Here is a 22311-nt window from a genome sequence, read left to right as displayed (position 1 = left end):
GCATGCAAAGACATTAAAAACACATTTTAAAAAAATAAATCCATAAAATAAAAGTGTCAAAATCTTCAAGCTTCCATTCCGCAAAACTTCAAATTTCATATCATCATCATCAAGCAGCGTAAAATCCATTTATCAGGATTCTTTATTTTTTTATACCATATATATTTTTTAATAGAGACAAAACTATTTAAAGTAAATATGATTATTATAAACTATTTAACATAATTATATATCTAAGGGTATGGTATTTTTATTAAAATAATTTTACATCAATTAGTTCACGTTTGATCAAAGAAAGGTTCTATATATGAGTGGACAAAAGTTTATTACTACGACAAGAATCCAATCTCATTAAACAGCAAGGCATGGGATCACACAATTGTATAAATGTTCTCACATCACACTTGCCACATGGTGGTTCGAAGCTGTGAACCATTAAATTGATTTCCCTTTAAATCAAAATGTATCTGTTTAGTGTTCAGAGTTAGTTATGCTCTCTCTTCTCTAGTTTTCTCCATCATTACTCACAATGCGCTACCTCACTTGCAACGCCGAGTCCGCAATAGCCACATGCGACCCTCACTCCCTCAAGAAGAAGAAAAAGCCCAAAAGTCCAGCCCATGCCCAGCCCGTGCGACACTTCGCCTACTCCGACATCCTCGACGCCACCAACAACTTCTCTGCCGACACCTTCCTAGGTAAAGGCAGCCACGGCACCGTCTACAAGGCCGCCTTCCACGGCGGCGCCCTCGTCGCCGCCGTCAAAATAACCAAACCCAAAACCTCAAACGAAATCGAAATTCTCTCCCACCTCAAAAAAAACCCTCGTCTTGTTAACCTAATTGGCTTCTGCAACGACCAAACCCAAACTAACAACATTAACAACAACAAACTCATTGTTGTCGAGTACATGCCAAACGGTTCGCTCCACGAGCTTCTCCACTCGACTAAAAAACCGGTTCGACCCCCAAGCTGGACCGCGCGAGTCCGGTTTGCGGTTCAGGTCGCGAAAGCGGTTCGCCTTTTACACTCTTCCGAACCGCCAGTTATTCACAGGGACATAAAATCGTCCAATGTGTTAATCGACGAAAAGTGGAACGCTAGACTCGGTGACTTCGGGCTCGCGGTGAGGGGACACGTGGCGGATTCTCGCGTGCCACCGGCGGGGACGTTAGGATACCTCGACCCGTGCTATCTTGCGCCGGGAGATCTAAGTTCCAAGAGCGATGTCTTCAGTTTCGGAGTTTTGCTGCTCGAGATCGCGAGTGGGAGGCACGCGCTCGACGTGAGGCACAGTCCGCCGTCGGTGCTGGACTGGGCGGTGCCGCTGGTCCGGCGCGGCGAGTTTAAGGAGATTTGTGACCCGAGAATTGGAGCACCGCCGGACATGGCGGCGTTCCGGCGGATGGCGGTGCTGGCGGCGAGGTGCGTGAGGAGCACCCCGGAGAGAAGGCCGTCGATGGTGGAGGTGTTGGAGTGTCTAACGGCGGTGAGAAAATGTTTTCGCGCGCCGGTAATGTGGAAGAGGATTAAGAGGCGCGTGGAGATAGCGCGTGGGGATTTGTTTCATGATTGGGACAGGAGTGAGGAAGTTGTGAGAGTAGTTAAGTTAGGAAGTAGTAGTAGTAGTAGAAGGAACGGGAAAGTATCTAGTGTGTCGGGTGTAGAGTATGAGGGTGGACACGCGAATCCAGCGGTGAGATCTAGATCGGTTGGTTCGGGTTCGGGTTTGGTTGGGTTTGGGTTCAAGAATAGAAAAGGGAAAGTGAGGCTAAAGAGATCGAGGTCTATGGGGAGTCCGGTGCCTCTCCGGTGGTGATTGGAAGGTGGGCCCCACAAGAATGTTGGAGAGAATCTTAACTCGTCTATGTGGTTTTCGTACCACTAACACTTTAGCATCTTTACAGGTCAGGGGAAAAGAAATTGCTGGCCTGGTCAGTTAATACTCTTACATTTTAATTCCACAATTCTTTGTTTCATTTGTTTACTTTGCAAATGTATTCTTTGTTACATCATTTACATGTTTGGCAAGCATAACGATTGTAATATCTACTAATATAATGGTCTCTAATAATATTGAATCCAATCTGCATATATGAAAAAAATATGTTTGGAACCAATTATCAAACATGGTTCTTGTCTCTCTCCATGCATGTCAAACAATCCAAAAACGCAGTAGTTCTTTGGTGATTCTTCAGCTTGTACGCGCGTCAAATGGGATGAGACACATAACCAAACAAGCAGTTTTGTGTACGTTATTTTTCATTTTTTTGACACAATTTAAATTAGTAATTAATCCATGTATTTATTAATTTAATGCTTATTTAATTAATTAATTAATTGTGTCTCATTACTATTTATATATTGTTTTTGTCTTATACAACTGTTCTACTATTTAGTATTTACCAGTTCAAAAAATAAATTACTTTTTCATGCACGCATGTGTGTGGTTTTTGATATAGCTCATCATTACAATTTACAGCAGACATGTATATAGATGGATGGATCAGACCTTTACATTGTTCCACCGTTGAATATCATACGGAAAATCATTTATGAACTATGAACACCTAAATACTAATTCACACTTAGACAGAAAAAAGAGAGAGAGAGAGAGAGAGAAAGAAAAATAAATATAATAAATAGTATAATGTGATAAAAAAAAAAGATAATTCTTTAGTATTAACAAGGTGTTTAATTAATTAATATATAGAAGTGTCGATGTATCTATCATCACTCATCATATTTTCCACATAGAAACATCAAAGATGCGATATGATGACATGAGGCAACCATAAAATGCAAGCAGAAACAGTGGAACATGTCTACATAGGACAGGCATAAAGCATTTATAGCTAGATTTGAACATTGTCTTCTGGCAACAAATAAAAATGTGGTTGTCATACAGTGTAACTGTACAGAGTCGTGAGCGTTTGGATGCTATCTCTTGCTGTTTCCATGCCTTGGGGTTGTTACTTGTTAATCATGTGGTTGTAGCTCAACCTGTATGCATTGAATGCATTTTGGATCCTTATGGACCGCCCCAAGAGGGAAGAAGGAACTAGAATTGGTAATAAGCTTTTATTTTTGGGCCTATGCATGCATTGAAGGTAAATTGGTGGGGTTTCAATTATTACTGCATGAGGTCTTGGTGTGCAATGTGCATTTTGCCAACAATATTTGTCTTAGATTGTATTACTATCCGTACCTATTAATTACTGAAACCGAAGGATCGATGTCCGTGTACCTGAATTGATATGTAACATTTCATGATATATAAGCTTCGGAGAAGATCTTGTAGTTGACAGCTATCTATTCACTAGTTTTACTGTATCTTGAACCAAATGGAAAAGGAAAACTATCTCAAAATGCGTTTGGATAGAGAATTTTAACCGAGAAAAATAATTTATCAAAAAATAAAATTTTTTTTTATCTAAAATTCATTGTTTGTATGTGTTTTTTATGAAGAATTTAAATTTTTAAAATTTTAAAACATAATTTTAAACAACTAAAAATATGAAATTTTAATTTTCTTTTAAAAGGTGAGAAATTGAAATTATATTCTTGATGGAAGAACTCTCCAAAACGTTCTCTTATTTTCATTATAACCTTCATCTTCTTTTTCGTCTAAAAGTCAAAATCTCATTCTCGAATTTATGACTCATTATCTTTCACCCACATAATTTTAATTTTTTTTATCCAAACATAAAATTTTAAAAATAAAAGAATTTCAATTGAGATAATTAAAATTTTTAAAATTTAAAATTTCTCAATTATTAAAATTTAAAATTTATGAATTCCGTAGTCCAAACACATTCTCAAACATTGTCATAAGGGGTCGTTTTCTAGAGAAAGAAGACATGTAGATCATTACTTGAGGCCCTAAATCATTTTAATATACAAATTTTTCTTACCGTCTTTTAACAAGTTTTACTTACATATAACTACTATAGGCGATTTGAGGTTAAAAGAATTTTCGTGCAAGTGGGCCACTATAGTCAAATTCGTAAATATTAACGTTTTAATATACAAATTAGTTTTGAGTTACTGACATTAGTTAGGAATAAGATTCATTGTTTTATTTTTATATAGTTTCTACCGTTATTATGTGATTAAACTTTGTTCATGCCATTCAATTCACTTTTAATTCGTAGGGGAGTATTTTCAAAATTACAAAGTAATTACAGGTGAATTATACCAATTAAAAATTTAATTACTCTATTAGCTTTATAAACTTCATTATACTTTTATAATAGAGTTAATTATATAATTGATCCTTTAATTATATTTAAGATTCAATTTGATCTTTCAATATTAAATGAAACACTTGTCCTCTTTCTATCATATTCATTAATTATTTGATGAAAATTCATATTTTTTTTTGTTAAATAGTGTTGAAATGTTGTACTTTTTAAATAGGTTGTTGGACAATTGATTTAAAAGATTCAATTTTGATTTTAAAAAATATAATATTTTAGATCAATTGTATTAACAATCAATACAAAAAGTATCGATTTTTGTCAAATAGTTAACAAATTTGATAAAAATGATATAATTATTTTATTTTAAATAATTGAGGAACCAAATTCAAACTTCAAATTATATTATATAATTAATCCTTTATAATATCGTCTTTTCTCATTTCAATAAAGTTTCATCTTTAATTTTTGTATATTTTTCTCTATTCTTTCTTAGTTTCTGCCATCTTTACTAACAATAATAACAAATAATCAAGCTAGGTGAACTATGAAAATTAAAGCTCCCCTTCTGTGGCTTGTGGCAGGGCAAAATCAATTGATCTTTTAGGAGTCCCACACCATTAACACCTCATAGCACCTTTGCATCTCATAATACACAATGAATATGAGAATGAACACTTGTCAATTTTTCCTGTATCCCTTCTAATTAAAAATAAATAAATAAAACTTACGTGGATCTTTTTTCTCTTTTGGTTTAAGTGTCCCTTTTCAATTGAATGGATAAATAAACGACAAATAAAAAGAACATTTAAGTTGAAACCACTAAACAAGTCATGAATCGTGAATATAAATTGAATCGCTTTCTCGGCTTATACCCCATCATTTTCAGTGATTCTTTTTCTCGACTCTGATAATTTATAGCAGCCACGTCCGCATTAGTTCTCGTTTCCATATCCTAATTTCGTGACGGTAAAAAGGGACATTAAACAAATTAATTGCCCGTTTTCTCAACACCTTCAATTCCCCTTTCTCGAGTTTATTTTTTGGTATTTGTCCTTTCCTAGCTAGGTTGATAAATGATAACCCTTCCGAACCTAAATTTAAACAACAAAAAATAAATTTTTAGGCTTGAATTTAAACTAATTTTAACTACTTTGATAATTTTTTATGATACTATTCCAAAAAATTCCTTTTAATTAATTATGATTCTAATTTTGATGATTATTTTTATTTTCAATATCAAATTTTAATGAAGGAGATTTTAAAAGAAAAAAATTAAATATGATTAGTAAAATTAAATAACATTAACAATCTTTTTTTTTTTTGCAAGAGTTAACATACTTTCTTAATGTAAAGTTAGTTATTTACATTTGGTATTAAAAGGTTAAAGGAGATAGATTGAAAAATTAGAGAAAGCAGAAATTAAGCGCGGAATATCAATGAAAGTAGTTGTTGGATTAGGATCAAACGCTTACATTGCATGTGATGAGCTGGTATTTATTTACATTTGTTGCTTTAGCTGAATTCTGGAAAAGTTATTGCAATATTGGTCATGAAATTCATGATAAGGAAGGGAAATTAATTCCTGTTGCTATGTATAAAGTGTAAACAGTAAAGGAAGGTGACAATGTCCTTTTTACCTTAATATGGAGGAACTGAGGTGAAGCTTAATCATCAATAAGAGTAAGTCCATGTACATATGTTTCTTTTCATTTATTACTTCTTTTGACACCTTTACAATACTTTTATTTTCATCATTTTCTGTGGCTTTACGCTGTGGAAGCATCCTGGTACTAACACGAAGTAAACATGTGTAGAGAAAACATGGCTTAGAATGTGTTATGTGTGATTCAAAAGTATATGTTACTACATCTTGAAACTCTCATTGATATTTATACATACGTTACAATAGCTAAATTCTGTTACACATGTACATGTGCATCTTTATGTATGTACTGAGGCTTCAAAGAAAGAAGATGTGAGGAGAAATGAATTTTTGCAAGGAATTGGAAGGTTTTTTACGGCATTTAGGGAGGCACGGGGAGGTAGGAAGTGTTGCTCTCAGATGAGGAATGAATTTTTTATGCAGCAAATTCACTCAAGTGGCTATTAATATGAATTTCTATAGTAAGTGAAAATGAGGTTTTGGTTATATGCTTCAATGACTTGGTGCAGTGTAGCTACTACACAAACATAGCAGGCAAGAAAATAAAAGTATTATTGTTACTATTTTATAAACCACTAATAAGATAATTCAAGTAAAGAATATTAATATTGAATAAAGGACCTTATTTGCTAAAATCACAAGATGTGTTAAAGAAAGACCCAAGCAGGAGTGTAAGTGAATTATATACCCGTGTGTTGAACGGGTTTGTTTGAATTATACACTCATTTTTATATTTTATTTAGTTTTTTTAAAATATGTTTTCATAAATAAGATTAGCAATTGTTAAAATATTTAGTGGTATATTAAATATAATTGCATTATAATTGAAGAGATAGCTAATTAAAGTTTTAATATTTGAACCTATAATATCTTTAAAAATATTTAGCCTATTGAACTTTACTATGATTAGTCATGCAATACCCATATTACAAAATAGGAAAATTGATTAGACCTAAAAATAGTAAATTAAGCTTTTAAATAGACAATAAAAAATAATTATCTATCACAAAGGAGAAATGTTAAAAAATGATGACCTCAAAATCAGCTGTTATGTAATAATGCCAAAGTAATATGTTGGTTCTCAATTTATATTTTTCATCCCTTCCAAATTCATTAGATGATGCATTCATGTAAGAACTTTTTGCTATAATATCCACAAAAATGTCATTTGCTAGTTGTAAGCCGGGAAGTCTATTTACATCAAATTGTAAAAGAAAATGGAAAAGAGAAAGTTTTAAGTATAAAAAAAAGAAAAAGAAACAGTAAACAAATAAAAAAGTTAGTAAAAGAATATATAAGAAAGAACAAAATCTACTAAATGAATGGTATGTTTTAAATTAGTAGAACAAATAGAAAAAAATATTCTTCTATTTTAAATGAATGGTATGTTTTACATAGATTATATATACAAAATTTCATATTAATCCATAATTATTTGTTACCTCTTTCATATAATTAAAATCAATGTAATATAAGCATTTTAAACTATTCTAAAATATGAATCATTTGACTACCTTGTTGCTGTTTAATTTTGACAAAATTTAATACAAATGATCTTAGTAATATATAGATGTAATTCAACAGTTGAATTAATAAAAATTACATTATGTATCAAATTATAGAAATGATGTAATGGTTGTCAAAGTTACAGGTTGTAAACGGATGTAACTTTGACTACTATTGCATGATTCTATAATTTTCAAGTGAATAATATTTACTTAAAACTCAGCATTGGATTGAAAGTTCATTTCATATAAATCATACATGTAAAATTTTATATTAATTCAAAATTATTTGTTATCTTATTCATATAAATTAAAATCGATGTAATATAAACATTTCAAAATATAATAAAATATGAATCATTCAATTACTTACTTATTGTTGCTTAATTTTGATAAATTTTAACATAAACGATCTTGATAATATATATATATATATATATATATATATATATATATATATATATATATATATATAATTTAATAGTTAGATTAATAAAAATCACATTTTATATCAAATTATAAAAATAGTATAATAATTATCAAAATTACATTAATCTAATTTAATCTCTATTCTCATATATATATATATATATATATATATATATATATATATATATATATATATATATGCGTGGGTTGCCTCCATAGCATAAAATTTCAGAATTTATCACTGCAATTGATGCTATTTTGAACAAAAAGGAGAGTTATAGAATTCAAAGAAATTGAGTGGATGTCTGGATTATCCATGTGAGCCAAATAACAACTACTCTTGGGAAGGCTTAAAATACAACTATAGCACCCTACTTCCTCCCCGAATTATATCTCTGTGAGTAATCTCTTTCGATCCTTTTATTTCTCCCATTCTTAAAGTCCTAATTGAATAAATCAGTTTTGACTTTAACTTTATATCTTGACATTATTCAAGTTTAGAAGTAAGCATTCCCTTTTTATAGGAAATTAGCTCAAGCAGTTTGACTGGAATAATAGCTTCTGCCATTTCCAATGTCTCCTCGTTGATGTAATTACGTACACATGATAGAAAATTCTGAGTACTTCGTTATCATTATTGCTTTAAGAAATTTTATTCATAATAAAATCTCTTTAATAATTATACAATAAAAAAATCGTACAATTAAGAGTGAGATAAGATGAGAAGAAAATAGAGAAATATGTAATAAGATGGGCACAATGTGAAGAAGAGAGAAAAATAAAAAACATAGTATTGTAAAAAAAAAAAATCTATGAATAATGTAACTCTTTTGCTCATAACCTGTACAAAATTTTACCACGTTAAAGAAGATTATTTTCATCATCATGTATTTAATCTCACAGAACCTACATTTTTTAATTCAGGGACTTACATATATAACAGCAATTTAACTGAAGTAATCCCTCAATTTTTGGAAGAATAGAAATCCCTTAAATATTTGTAAGTGTTTTGATGATTGTGGTGGTGTGACCGGATATATACAGTGGTAAATTGGCGTGATGGCTGATGCAAGAAAAAGCAATTTTTTGTAGGAATTTAAAGAACATTAATCTATTTTCAGATTCCGCTCCTAACACTCTTGTAAAAAGATCAAGGGCTGGATTACTCACATTGAAGTATGCCCTAATATAATAGACCTAGAGATGTTTATTTCAAGCTTAACTTGAGTCTCATTTGTCTTAAAAGTATGAGGAATCATGGTAAAGAAAGCCAAGGCGGAAGGAGTGATATATTAAAATAGTTTTAGGGGGGAGAAATTATAATTATTAGTCAATGTACGTAATTTCTAAAGTTACAGTATTATGTCAAAAAAAGATTTTATTATTTTCACAGTTTTAGGGAGGAGAAATACCTAATATAATAACATGAAATAGTAAAATAAATATCGTTTGCTAATTTTAAAGATCAAAGTAGTATTCTTTATAAAAGATTAAATTAATTAATGTTTATACTATTAGAGATTAGATTAGTGTATTACTTGTTTGCCAATTTACAAATCTAATTATCTAACTTGTGGTTTTCACATGCTGATTCGGCAGCAGTTTTCTCCGTAGAAAAAAAATAATCTTGGATATCTTGCATTGCATTTTAGATTGTTGCTTCCTGCATTTCTCGTTTTACATTTTGGAATGAGTTTTTCATGATGTAATAGAAAAAGTGCAAGAAGCAATAACAAAAGTACAGGAAGTTATTCCCCACATTTTATCAAACTGTTGCAACTGGGCCTTGATAGAAGGTTCATCAACATGGGCAAAGAAGATCAGCAACTACTTTTTGGGCCATTGGGAGCTCCAAGGGGCAGTTGCTTTCTGCACCTTCAAAATTGTTGTCTTTTAAGTTTTTAGAACACCTAATCTAGAATGTAAAATTACATTCCGAAATTGGTACAGGAAGCAAATAATTTCCACTCCAAGGGTGAAATATTAAATAGCCAGCAATTAAAGGGATCAATTTCAACCGGGATACTGTAGACACCTCCATATTACATATGTATAGTCATTGAATTGAATAATAATTAGCGTCAAGGGGAAAAAAACCTTGAGCACATCTATCAAATAATCAAACACTACAGTCATAGTATGAATAATGCTTCCAAATAATACTTGTTTAGTTGTTTTATCCAAGACATAATTTGGACATTTTCAAGTCCTGTGTTGACAGAATCGATTATGGACAAAACCTCGCATTATTGGCTCTACGTATGTGTGTGCCTACAACATGGCTTTTACTTGTCCTATATTAAATTACAATTCAAAAGCACGTATGATCTAATTGTAATCGTTAACCTTATATTGTCTCGTTTTTGTTAATGAAAGCATGGAAGTTTCAATCAACAACAAAAAGAAAACAAAGCCAGGAGAGCCTACTCTCTACAACCCCTTTTTGGCTTAGACAACGTATGTGGTAGCTAGCTAGCTAGCATGCATGAGTGACAATAATTAAAATGAAAATAAACCTTCTACCCTAAGAATGAAGAAAGGAGTAGTGGGTCTATGTTTGGGTGTGCACATGGTGTTGGAGTTTGACATATATGTATGTACGAGAGGAGCATTTGGAAATATTGAGGGTAGATAAATTGTAACGTTGATTATGACAAGATATGAGAATCTAATCTAAGTGGGTCAAGGGTTTTAGGTAATAGGAATATGGGGGCATGGCAGATGGAGGGCCCACGGAAGCAGAAGATGAGTGTTTGTTAGTGTTAGTGTTAGTGTGAAGGGAAATTACAGGGGAATGGAATCCTTGCCATTAGAGAAGAGAAGAAACACAAAGTATAAGGCTGCCATAAAGCATATTTGAAATGGGAAAATGAAGGTCAGACACTCACCTCCCCTCCTACCCCACCTCCTTCAACCTCTTTTTCTCGTCTTGTCTCTAATCATCTTCCCTATTTATTTACTTTCTTCATTTTAATTTTTACACTCCAAAATTTCTGCCCCTTCAATCGGTTTTTTAATCAAATGGGGGTAATGTTTTTTCAAAATTACCAAATAGAGGTAGTTTTAAAAAAATCTCAGTCTGGATAACTCGTGTTTCATGAATACGTAACTTCAGTATAAAAAAATTCAAAAGTCATAAATATACATACAACTTCAACTTAAAACCGTGACTTTCAACCACAACTTATTCTTGATTGGGATTTTTTCTTTCAAAAACTATCCTTATTTGATAATTTTGAAAGAAAAAAAAAACAAACTCCATTTTGGTAACAAAACCCCTTCAATCCTATGAATCACCAAACTAAAGAATGTCATTTACCTTAAATGCTGAAAATAAAAATCCAAACAAAACAAACCCCAAGCCCAATCCGGCCAACTGAAACAAACTCTCCTTGAATTTGAACGATTTAAATATATTTTTGTTTAAAGTCAACTTGAATTTCATCTTAAGTTAGCAAATCATTCTTTTTTCTAATACAATTTGTAAGGTATAGTCAATATCAACCTCTTAAATAAGTTCCTACCAAAAACAACATATTGTAAGTCTTAAACTTTCACTTTTCCTTTGGAGTGGTACATCATAATTCACTTCTACAAAAAAAAAAAAATATATTAGATCGATTTTGGAATGCATACTGCATCAATATTTCAAAACTGATATAATATAGGTGATATAGAAAGCAAGACAAATTCTATATCGGATATATAAATGATGTTGAATCTGCCACCAAATTCTTACTTACAAATTTATACTCTTAAATCAATTGCTTAATCACAATTTGAGAATATCCTCAAATTCAAACACCTCAAGCCTGAGAGATATATAAGAACTTCTAGTCGTTCTTCATATTCTATCTGCTTCATTGCTAGAACACAAACCATAAACACATAGAACCACAATTGACTAATTACAACTGCTCAACATTAAAGCAAATATAACCACACATAAGCACTAACACTCTTTCTTCATCAACCCTAGCAATGCACATCATGATCCAAATACTAATATAACGTTTTGCGTTTGTTTACCTCTTATCATTCGTGTGTAACTGGTACCTATCTTTGGTACCGTTTTATTATTAATATATTTTTATTTGTATATAAAAATATGATCCAAATACTAACTCTCTATATCTCTCTAATTTCTTTGTGAATTGGATTCCTATCCTCTCTTAAGCTTGGTTCTCTCTTGCTTTTTCTTAATAAAAGAAACTCTCTTACATAGGGATTAATTAATTACGAAAGAATAATTATAAATTCCCAATTGATTTGGTCAGATTATTAGAAATTCCAAATTGATTAGAATATTAGCTTCAAATTCAATTTGTGATATATATATATATATATATATATATATATATATATATATATATATATATATATATATGTTTAATATTTATTCATTGATAATATAAATATTTTTACTCTATTATTTAATTATAAATTATTGTTTAAATTATTTTAAGAAAAATATTTTAAAGGTTAATAAATTTATTATATATAATATATTATGATTAAATAACTGTAAAATTTTCTTGTTAGTACATAGCTTTTTTGTCTCTACCTATCTATCTATATACTTTGAATATAATATTTTCTAAGGCTATAATTTAAACCCAATAATCTCGTATGTCTACCAACTAGTTATGGTACGTTTATAAAAAAAAATGATAATAAAAATGATTGGTGGACATTGCGCGTCACCTATTTGACACATACAAGACTGAAAAAAAAACATAGACACATACAGTGATATATATATATATATATATATATATATATATAAAGTATGAAAATCAATAATTTTTGGAATGGAAGAATATGCACTGGCCATTACTCAAATCACAAATTGAAAGTATTATATATCTTCCTAATAATGAGGTTGTAAGTTGTAAAACATTGGAGATGAAATAAAGCTAGGTATAGAAAGTTGTTTTGAAATGTATTACAGTATGATGATGAAGATAAAGGAGATATAAGAGATTGATTGCTTAGTTAAAAAACAAGGAAGGAAGAAGAAATAAAAAAGAGATACGAATTTGAATTTCTTTAATTGACATTTTTTAATAAAATTAATAAATTAATATTTATCCATAGATAAAAAATGAGAAGAGTAGAATTTGAAGGGTTGGGTTGAGTTTGAGTGAGTGAGTAAGTAGGAGAATTAATTTACTTACTGTGTTGGTTGGTGTCTCTTTTTCAGGAAAATGTGGTTTCCGTCCCGCTGACATGATAGTGACATGAGTACGGTCAGGAATCATAAAAACCCTGCACCCTGCCACTGTTGTTCTGAGGTACACAAAGACAATCACATGGGATGGGGAGCTCCAACCATTTTATTTATTCACAATCTTATAACATAATCCTAATATTATTACTATAGCATAGCAGATTATTTATCAGATCAAAGTTCTCAGTTTAAGGTAAAACAGTCAACTTCAGAATCTCATATTCAAGAGATTGCATATTTGAATCATTCTTCTTTTTTAAAAAATAAAATACATGTGAGATATCTTTATAGATTTTTTTTATCAAAAAATAAAAATAAAAAAGTTTTCTTACTTTTAAACTGAAACACTATTTTCTAATTCTAAAACTTCCATTTGAAAAAAAAAAGACTTTTTTTCCTTTGGTAATAATTTCATGTAAAAAGAAAAGATACTTTAAACTGGTCCTTTTTTCCTTTGGTAATAATTTACACCTATAAAATGACTCAAAATCTCGTTTAAAAATTACTTGAGTTATTGTCATCCACTCCACAAGTTTAATATCAGGTACCACCTCATAATATTTGTCCTCAAGTTCTCCATTTTTTGGTTATATCGCTACTTTTGTTGTGATTAAAACGAAAAAGTAAAAAAAAAAAAAGTTTTGAGAAAAAACTAGTACTGACAGCTATGTACTGCTTAAAAACTAATAAGATATAAAATTATCAAAAAATATTAATTTTTAATTTATTAGTTTTCATCACTAAATCAACTTTATATTTCCTTATATCTCCTAATAAGATACAAGTTACTTAATGCTGACTTTAGAATCATTGAAATCAGATAAAAAAAAATTAAAAATAATTTTCATGTATCCAAGTTAATATAACAATAAATCAATAATTGATATGTAAAATAAATTTTATGTTTTTGACATTTTAAAAGTGAAACGGACTCATTTTTTATAGTAGTTTTATTTTCTTACCCACAATTAGAATAGATAAATGAACATAAATAAGGATAGAGTTATCAATTTGTGTGATTAAAACTAAAAGCTAAATCAGTTATTTTACATATTACTTGTCTTTATTATATTTGAGACAATTTTATTTTAGTCAAACATGATAATTATAAATTATAAAATTTTCTCTTTTAGATATTTAATCCAAGTATATATACACTCGTGACTCAAACTCAAATCACTAATTAAAATAAAATAATACTATATATGATTCATACACTTTATGATAATAAAATATATTTGAATGTTACTAAATTTAAGTAGCTTATACTTATAAGCTAGTAAAAATAGTTTATAAGGAAAGCACCTTATAAAGGACACTCACACACAACCTAAAAGATTTAAAATTGCATTAATTATTATATTTAGATTTTTTTAGAAGTTTCATTTATAAATCGAAATAATTCTTATACATTATGATTTTCAATAGTTGATCCGTGATTGTATGGTTTTTTCATTGAAAGAAAAAAGGAAGAATCTGGATGATTTCAGCTAAAGCTTATTTCTTATAAGTTACAGCTTTTGTCCAAGCCATTCTAATTAACAGAAAATCAAATACACCATGAGTGATCCCTCAACAAGCAGGTATGGTCCAAGAAAGCCATTCCAATTGTTCATTCCTTTTAAGAAAATCAAACGAACTCTCGGGGTTCTCCGGTACTTCTGAGAAAGACAAAAGCATAAAAACAAAAATAATTTTGCTTGTAAAAAATAAAAAGCATAACCACGTTCAAGTTTATTGATTTATAACTATTTGTTTGAATATAAATTTTTAATTGAACTGGATCTATAGAAGAAAATTTTATTTCTAAGGTTATATTTGTACAAACTTTTCGATAAGTATTTATAGGAGGAAAATACAAAAATGTAAAATGCTTTTAACTTCTATATAAGCTAAAGTTAATTTATACACTTGAACAAGTTTAATGAAATGATTTTTATAAAAATTAAGTACATAAGTTAATTTTATTTTACGTGAGAAACTAAAAAATGTAAACAAACAAAGCCAAATACAGATAGTTTAGTTTCTTAAAGTCTAGTCATAAAATATTATAAACACATCCAGTTCAGCTATTCTTAATTAATTAATTGGATATTGCTGTATGTTACTATACATACATATATATATAGATAGATATTTATAATTGGAAACAATGACAGAATGGCCTACGAAGTTTATTTTATTGGTTAAAAAATTAAATAAAAGAAAAAAGAATTGTCAGAAATCATAGGTGGCCATTGTTTCAATTCATATTAATTGTGTAAATTTTCTTTCATAGTATTAATTAATTTCCTTTTTAATTTAATACAAAGTGTCTCAAATAAGATGGTTTTTAAAAAGGGATTTATCTTAAAGAAGCAAACTTAAATTTAACATTTAATTAGGTCTTCATATATATAACTGTTTAATAAATTGTAGGTTGGCAAAACTTACACCTGAAGCTCCTCGAGATCTGGCGAAATCTTGTTTGAGTTCTTCACACGAATTATTTTGAACATGTTTCGAGGGTCAGCTTCTCTGAACTTGGGCCTCCCTTTGTCTAGACCAATAATGCTTATTGCTATCCATAATTGCTTTTCTTCCTTTTCTCTTCTCACTTGTAGCCATCCCATCCCATACCTAGTTGCACTTGTCTTAATTTCCAATCATGTTGCCCATTCCATTCACATCTGCACTTAGTTTCCTTAACAACTCCCTCATATTATAAGAATCACTTATATACTTTCATTTTTACAAGTACATGTGTCACAGAAATAATAGTATTGTACGTACTGATTGCCATCTAACAATGTCATTTGATACAAGTTTGCATTTCTCTTTTTGTGCACACCAAGTCAATGACTTTTGTACAGTTTTTCAAAATTCTAATTAATGTATCACATACAAAATAAAACTTATGTCATACAATTGATATACAATAATGTATTTTCTTCTAACGAAATAAGTGTGTGAGGTAGAATAAACTTTTGGTATATATTTCTCAAGAATGAAAAATTTTAAATGGAATCTAACTAATTCTTTAAGGTTACTTAATGAACATCGAATCCTACCAAAGCAATTTTTCTTGCACCTGAAGTTTTTTCTTAAAAAGCTTATCATGTACGATGAAAGAATTCAACTGGGATGGGTGGTTAGGGCACCATGTGCTTTGGCTTTGGTTTGAGAGAAAGAAAAATAGTTCGATTATCAGTACTAATATATTCTATTATAAATGGATAAAGTTTTTTTTACTAATTTATAAATAATGATTTGAAACCTAATAAGTTAAATAGAAAGACTATAATCAAGAACTTGTATCTAAATTATTATTTTTACTTATAGATATGTTGCAATTATGTTTCGATTTTTTTAAAAGAAAATTGTATAATTTGAAAATTATTATTAAAAATATATAAATGTTTAAAATTATGTCTGAATATATATATATATATATATATATATATATATATATATATATATATATATATATATATATAGTGTCTATGTGTGTTTAATATTAATTTATTAAGTCATTGATTTGACATATAACATAAACATATAATAATGCAATATAATATAAATTTACTTTTTTTATAATATAATAACAAATTCATGGATGAGAGGCACAATTTTATTCTGTTATAGTATTAAATAGAGAAACTTTCCTAAAACATAATCATGCCTTCCATTTATAACGTCGCTATAATACATGATAAAAATATATATAAAAACATCAACATAAAAGTAAAAATTAAAACAAAAAGGAATATTATATCCGATCTATCTCAATTAAATATGAGAAATTGTAACTTAAATGATCAAAATTATACATTAGTTAAAATATAAAGATTTGAAACATATTTAAGTCTAAGATTAATTAAAATAAATTGTATATATAGTATGTTATTAGTGTTTTGTAAAAAGAGGAGTCTTACATGACTTAACTTGATGACATTAATTTGTTTCTAACATCTATGTGACACTACTAATTCATGAGTTATAGAGAATTGAACTAAAGTTCAAAGAACAAAATTACTAATTTTGGGTTTTCAATTTGACTATTAGGGTTTTTTTTCCACATTTTTTTTTCCTTATTACCTTTTGCAAGACTTTCCTTCGTTTTTCTCTCATTACCACGGAAACCAATGGAACAAATTAATGTTGTTTGAGAAAGTTATGAAAAACAAGAGAAAGAATAGGGGATCGATAAGCTTTTAATTAATCACTTATATTCACTGTGATCGTCTTTCCTTATTCAAGCCTTGAACAATTGAAAACGTGTATTCCGGAAATACCATAGACTACAATCAACAAAAAAAAACATAAAGTCCATACCCTCGCCTTCTAAAAAGCATGCTTCCTTCATTTTTGCCGAAATAGAAATTGTTGTCACCTAATCTAGAACCACCGTCCTCTCGAACCTCATGATTGTGGTTTGTGGATAACATTAATGGTGAGTCTACCGAGGTTGAGTGGAAATGAAAGAGCCAATTGTGAGAAGTGAAAAAAAAATAATAAAAAGGGAAGAGTGACATCAAAATGATAGGGTTCAGAATTATCAATTAGAACTCAATTAACAATCTCTCATTAAGTTGATAGATAAAGGTGATCCTGAGAAAAACGTTGAAGTGAAAACATATATAATTAAAGAAGGAAAGTGAATATATATAAACTATGTTCAATACTAATATATTTAGATATATATTTGAATAATACTACACTTGATACGTACTCACGAATTTATTTGAAAACTTAAAAAAACACACTAATAAAGTACAGTGCTTCAGTTTTAGAATTTCTTAAAATATACACATTTTCTGAATCATAAATTTAAGACACCATACATGTTTTTCTGGGAAAATCAATTAAATATTCTTATGATTTTATGGAGGATAAGAAAGATAATGGCTGGAGCAGTGTGACTTTGGGAAAAGCTATGAATTATGATTGATTGTAACCATATAATATAAATGAAACCGCGTAGTTATAAGTTATAAGCTCAGCGTTGCAAAGCGAGGAGACAGAACACAAGTGAGGTTAACGATAATCCACAATAAGAATGTTATGTTAATAATAATAAAATTTTGGAGTGTGTGTGAGTGAGGGAAGAGTGACGTAACGTCTTGTCGGAGAAGGAGGGCACGTAGGCAGCTCCCATAAATGCAGACAGATTAATTCGTCCGATGTGAAGTCCGTGTCCTAAGTTTTTTTTTTTTATTTTTTTTCTTTTTATGGTTCCATATTTTCTGCTTCCAAATTCTTCAACCACATTCACTTCTCCTTCCTCCTCCAGAGACACCCCTCTCCCTTTTCCCCTTTCCCACCAACCATATTCTCTCCCTCTCAACTAATCATCATCTTTCTATCTAATTTCCCTTTTATCCATCACCCTTGCTAAATATAGCACCCATAATTAATACACCTTTTCTCTAATCTCCACAATTTTTTTATTCACAACAATGTAAGTGAAAAGACACATGGTGCCAAAAAAGGTACAGAAATGGGTTATGGTCAGTTAAAGTAAAAAAAGTAAATGTCTGAACAAGAATGGTACAGGTGTTAATTATGGAATGGCAAGTATTTTTGAAAGGCTTTTTTTTTCTTTTCTGATGAGTGAAACAGCTCTTTTCTTCACACCGGTTATTGATGGCCACATCCTCTTCCCATCTCTTATCTTCAAACTACAATAATAACAATATTTTACTAAATAATTATTATTATTACTATTTCAATTATATATTAAATTATATTATATTAAATTCAATATAAATATATACACAACACAATCTTATTTAGCTTAGTTATTATTATCTATCTTTCTATCCTGGTGAAACTCAAACTCCCTTATCTCACCTCACCTGTAGAATAATTGAATAGATCTTCAACTCCATTGCTTCATTACTTCATTACTTCAACCTCTACTCAAATTTTCAAAACCCTAGCTAATAAACTACCAAATTTCGAGTAATAATAACTAAAGGAGAAGAATATTTTTTAGTTTTATTTCATTTTTTTCCTATTTTTTTAGGGAGGGAAACTGGAGAGCGACATGGAATTCGACGAGCAAGAGGAGCATGAGGAGGAGGAGGAAATGGGGATACCGGAGCCGGCGGTGGCGGTGGCGGCGCCGCAGACTTTTGACTCGCGGTCGAAAATCGGCGGCGGCGAGGCGCGGAAGAGCGCGTTCGGCGTGGCGGCGGTGCGGTACCGAGAATGCCAGAAGAACCACGCCGTCAGCTTCGGCGGCCACGCCGTTGACGGCTGCTGCGAGTTCATGGCCGCCGGAGACGACGGCATGCTGGAAGGCGTCATCTGCGCCGCATGCAACTGCCACCGGAATTTCCACCGCAAGGAGATCGACGGCGAGATGTCCTCCTTCCACCACCGCGCGCAACCTCCACCGCCGCCGTTGCACCACCACCACCAATTCTCCCCGTACTACCACCACCGCGTCCCGCAGCACCCCACCGCCGCCGGCTACATCCACCACCACCTCACACCTCCGATGTCGCAGCACCGCCCGCTCGCCCTCCCGGCCGCCGCATCCGGCGGCGGCCTCAGCCGCGAAGAAGAAGACATGTCAAACCCTAGCAGCAGCGGCGGCGGAGGTGGCGGTGGCGGCGGTGGATCCAAAAAACGGTTCCGAACTAAGTTCACGCAAGAACAAAAAGATAAGATGCTCGCATTCGCAGAACAACTAGGGTGGAGAATCCAGAAACACGATGAATCTGCTGTGGAACAGTTCTGTGCTGAGATCAATGTGAAGCGAAACGTTCTCAAAGTTTGGATGCACAATAACAAGAGCACTCTCGGTAAGAAACCCTAATTTCGCAGATTGTTGTGATAATAGTATAATTCTTTCTCTCGATCTTTCCGTTCGATGAGAGAAAAATGTAATTTGAAATTTAATTGATGGAGATCAAGCTAGGGTTCTTCCTTTCCTTAATTTTTAATTTCAGCTTATTCTAGCGTTGCAAAGTAAGGATGATTAAAGTGCATGATTAGGTTAACATGTACTACGATTGTACATTAATTGCGAATTAATGATCGGTGATTAGTTTGTCTGTAAAGAGATCGAGACCGAATAAAGGCAAGGTAACGAAGTTAAGTAAATGATAGTCTTTTTGCATTGTATAATCATATGTGATAATGTGATGGATGCTTAAGATTAGCACATAAGAGATTAAGCCATTTTTAGGTTTGATAAGTTAAATTATTCAACGTGTAAGACATGCAAATGGAAAGGTGATTAAGCTTGTTTTGTATTCGTTAATTATTATTGGTTTATGTCATGGTTTCCTGCATTTACTCATTTTGATCACTGCTTTAGCTATTAATTTATCTGGTCGTATTAACATCTCAAAGTCCCCACCAACCATTTTTGTTCCCGTTTCGGACACATTTATTCCGCAGGCTGAGAAATTCATAAATATTTAAAGAGAGATTGAAGATCTTAAGTGAGTGAATGACAGTGATTTGTTAGTGAAGTTCTGGGTAGTGGTTGAAGCAAGATCAGATGGAAGGATGTACCTAGTCTGCGATTATTAATTGTTCGGAGAGTTTAAGTTAATTTCTTCTTCTCTTTTTCCATGTTGGGTTGCTGTTGTTTGGCATTTTTGTCTGTAGAGGAAATAAGAAAACAAAAAAGAAAAGGAAAAGGTGAAAAAAATAGTGAGTGAGGGTTGTGATTCAATCCAAATCCCATTCTCGTATAAGTGTTGGTTAGTGCGGTGTGAAAAGCGAGAAAGAATGGGAGTGGGTGGGTATTCACACGGCAAAATCGTACAGTGTTTGCCTGTCGGGTCATGCACAGATTACAGTCTTGCAGAACAGAAGTGCAGAACCCCCTTTTAAGATTATCATTTCTTCGTTACCTCTAATGCCATCTTTAATCCCCATAGTAAAATATCATTGGGATCAAATATTTTTTTATGTCTCTTTTCACTATTTATTCCATTTATCATTTTGTTTTTCAGTAATATTTTCTTTTCAATCATACTCTCCTGATTCAAGGTTTAGTCATTTACCTTTCGAGATTTTTTCTTCTTAGAACTTTTATTGTTGTACTACTATAATGATAAGATGTTACCATCAAAGATTTCTTCGGTAGCTAAGCTACGAATTTATATTCTAAAAAAATGGGGATCAACTCTTATTACCAATGTTAGAATTTCATTAATAGTTAATCTGAAAATATCTTTATAAGTATTTTTTTAATTTTGAAACATGTTTTAATCTTACTAAATTAATTTCTAAAATCTAGCTCACCTAAACTAAACTATTTTTCCAAAAAAATAAAGATAAGGTGTTACACTAAAAATTGTTAATATAACAGCATTTTTATTTTTCTCTAATATTAAATGAATTATATATCTTATCCGGTATATCTCTTTCTGCAGTTAATGTTTTTCTTTTCGTTATAAACATATACTAACAATTTCTCAATCCTTTAATTCTGACCTGTTTTGCTTTTCCATATCTATGTGTTATTTCGCTCTCTGCTAGCTATATATATCTCGAAAGAAAAACTCGTCAACGATAATTAGAGGTCAACTGCTTTAGGTTTAGTTTCATACGATGTTGTTTAGTTAAGCGAAATGCCTTTAAAAATATTTCATTATAAACTAACCAAGTTGTTATTTTGGATAGTTCTTTTTTTTTGAAAGAATATTATTTAATTTTTTATTAGAAGTTATTTTTTAAATTTATGAGAAAATTATAATTTTTTTTGGAAAATGTTTAATTATTTTAAATGTACTTTTAATTAATAATTTGAAAATGGGCTTCATATTTATTTAGGCTTAATTTTATGTGTCTTTTAATGAAAATCAAATGGTTTTGATTAATTTTTTCATTTCTATTAATGAAACCAAATCAAATCAAACTAATTATACTTGTAATTTAGTACTGTTTAGGGTTTAACTTATGGTGGATTCTTATTGTGTGTTTGTATTGGTGTCTGATAGCAGTAGAAGTGCGTCTTTCCTAAAGCCATCTATAGTTGCTTCTGTGTCATTTTATAAATTTGACGTGATTTCTTCCAAGGACATGACCTGTTCACGCACAACCAAACACAGGCTAAGATTTGAAGCTATTTTGTTTTATACGTGATAGATTTCTAAGAAAATAAAAGGCTATTAAAACTTAGACAGATGTGTTGTTTTTATAATGAAAAGGTTAAATTTTAGTTTATTCAACAAAAGACCTTAAAATCTGAAATAAGCAAGTTTAACAAAATAAATTAAAATTGATTTAGTTTGACTTGAATCTATGCCCAATTTTTGAAACTTATTGGTTTGATTG

At 30.8% G+C, this 22311-nt stretch overlaps 2 protein-coding genes across 3 annotated transcripts; both read left to right on the top strand.

The window, feature by feature from the left end:
• Positions 1-350: 350 nt before the first annotated feature.
• On the top strand, positions 351-2128 carry LOC114395261 (serine/threonine-protein kinase-like protein At1g28390). The gene has a single exon (XM_028356994.1). The coding sequence runs from the start codon at positions 530-532 to the stop codon at positions 1817-1819; it is 1290 nt and encodes a 429-aa protein (XP_028212795.1). The 5' UTR covers positions 351-529; the 3' UTR covers positions 1820-2128.
• Positions 2129-18803: 16675 nt separating this feature from the next.
• Positions 18804-20953, top strand: LOC114395246 (zinc-finger homeodomain protein 2-like). 2 transcript variants are annotated; one of them, XM_028356983.1, is made up of 2 exons: positions 18804-19820; positions 20422-20953. In XM_028356983.1, exons 1-2 carry the CDS (start codon positions 19058-19060, stop codon positions 20424-20426), a joined length of 768 nt encoding a protein of 255 aa, XP_028212784.1. In that variant the 5' UTR covers positions 18804-19057; the 3' UTR covers positions 20427-20953. The 2 variants fall into 2 exon arrangements, with proteins under 2 accessions (XP_028212784.1, XP_028212776.1); XM_028356975.1 differs by lacking the exon at positions 20422-20953 and having other exon boundaries at positions 18804-20281.
• The last annotated feature ends 1358 nt before the right edge of the window (positions 20954-22311 follow it).

The sequence above is a fragment of the Glycine soja genome, chromosome 2, assembly GCF_004193775.1.
Source record: "Glycine soja cultivar W05 chromosome 2, ASM419377v2, whole genome shotgun sequence".
NCBI classification, from domain to species: domain Eukaryota; kingdom Viridiplantae; phylum Streptophyta; class Magnoliopsida; order Fabales; family Fabaceae; genus Glycine; species Glycine soja.
This window is presented reverse-complemented; position numbering and strand designations above follow the sequence as displayed.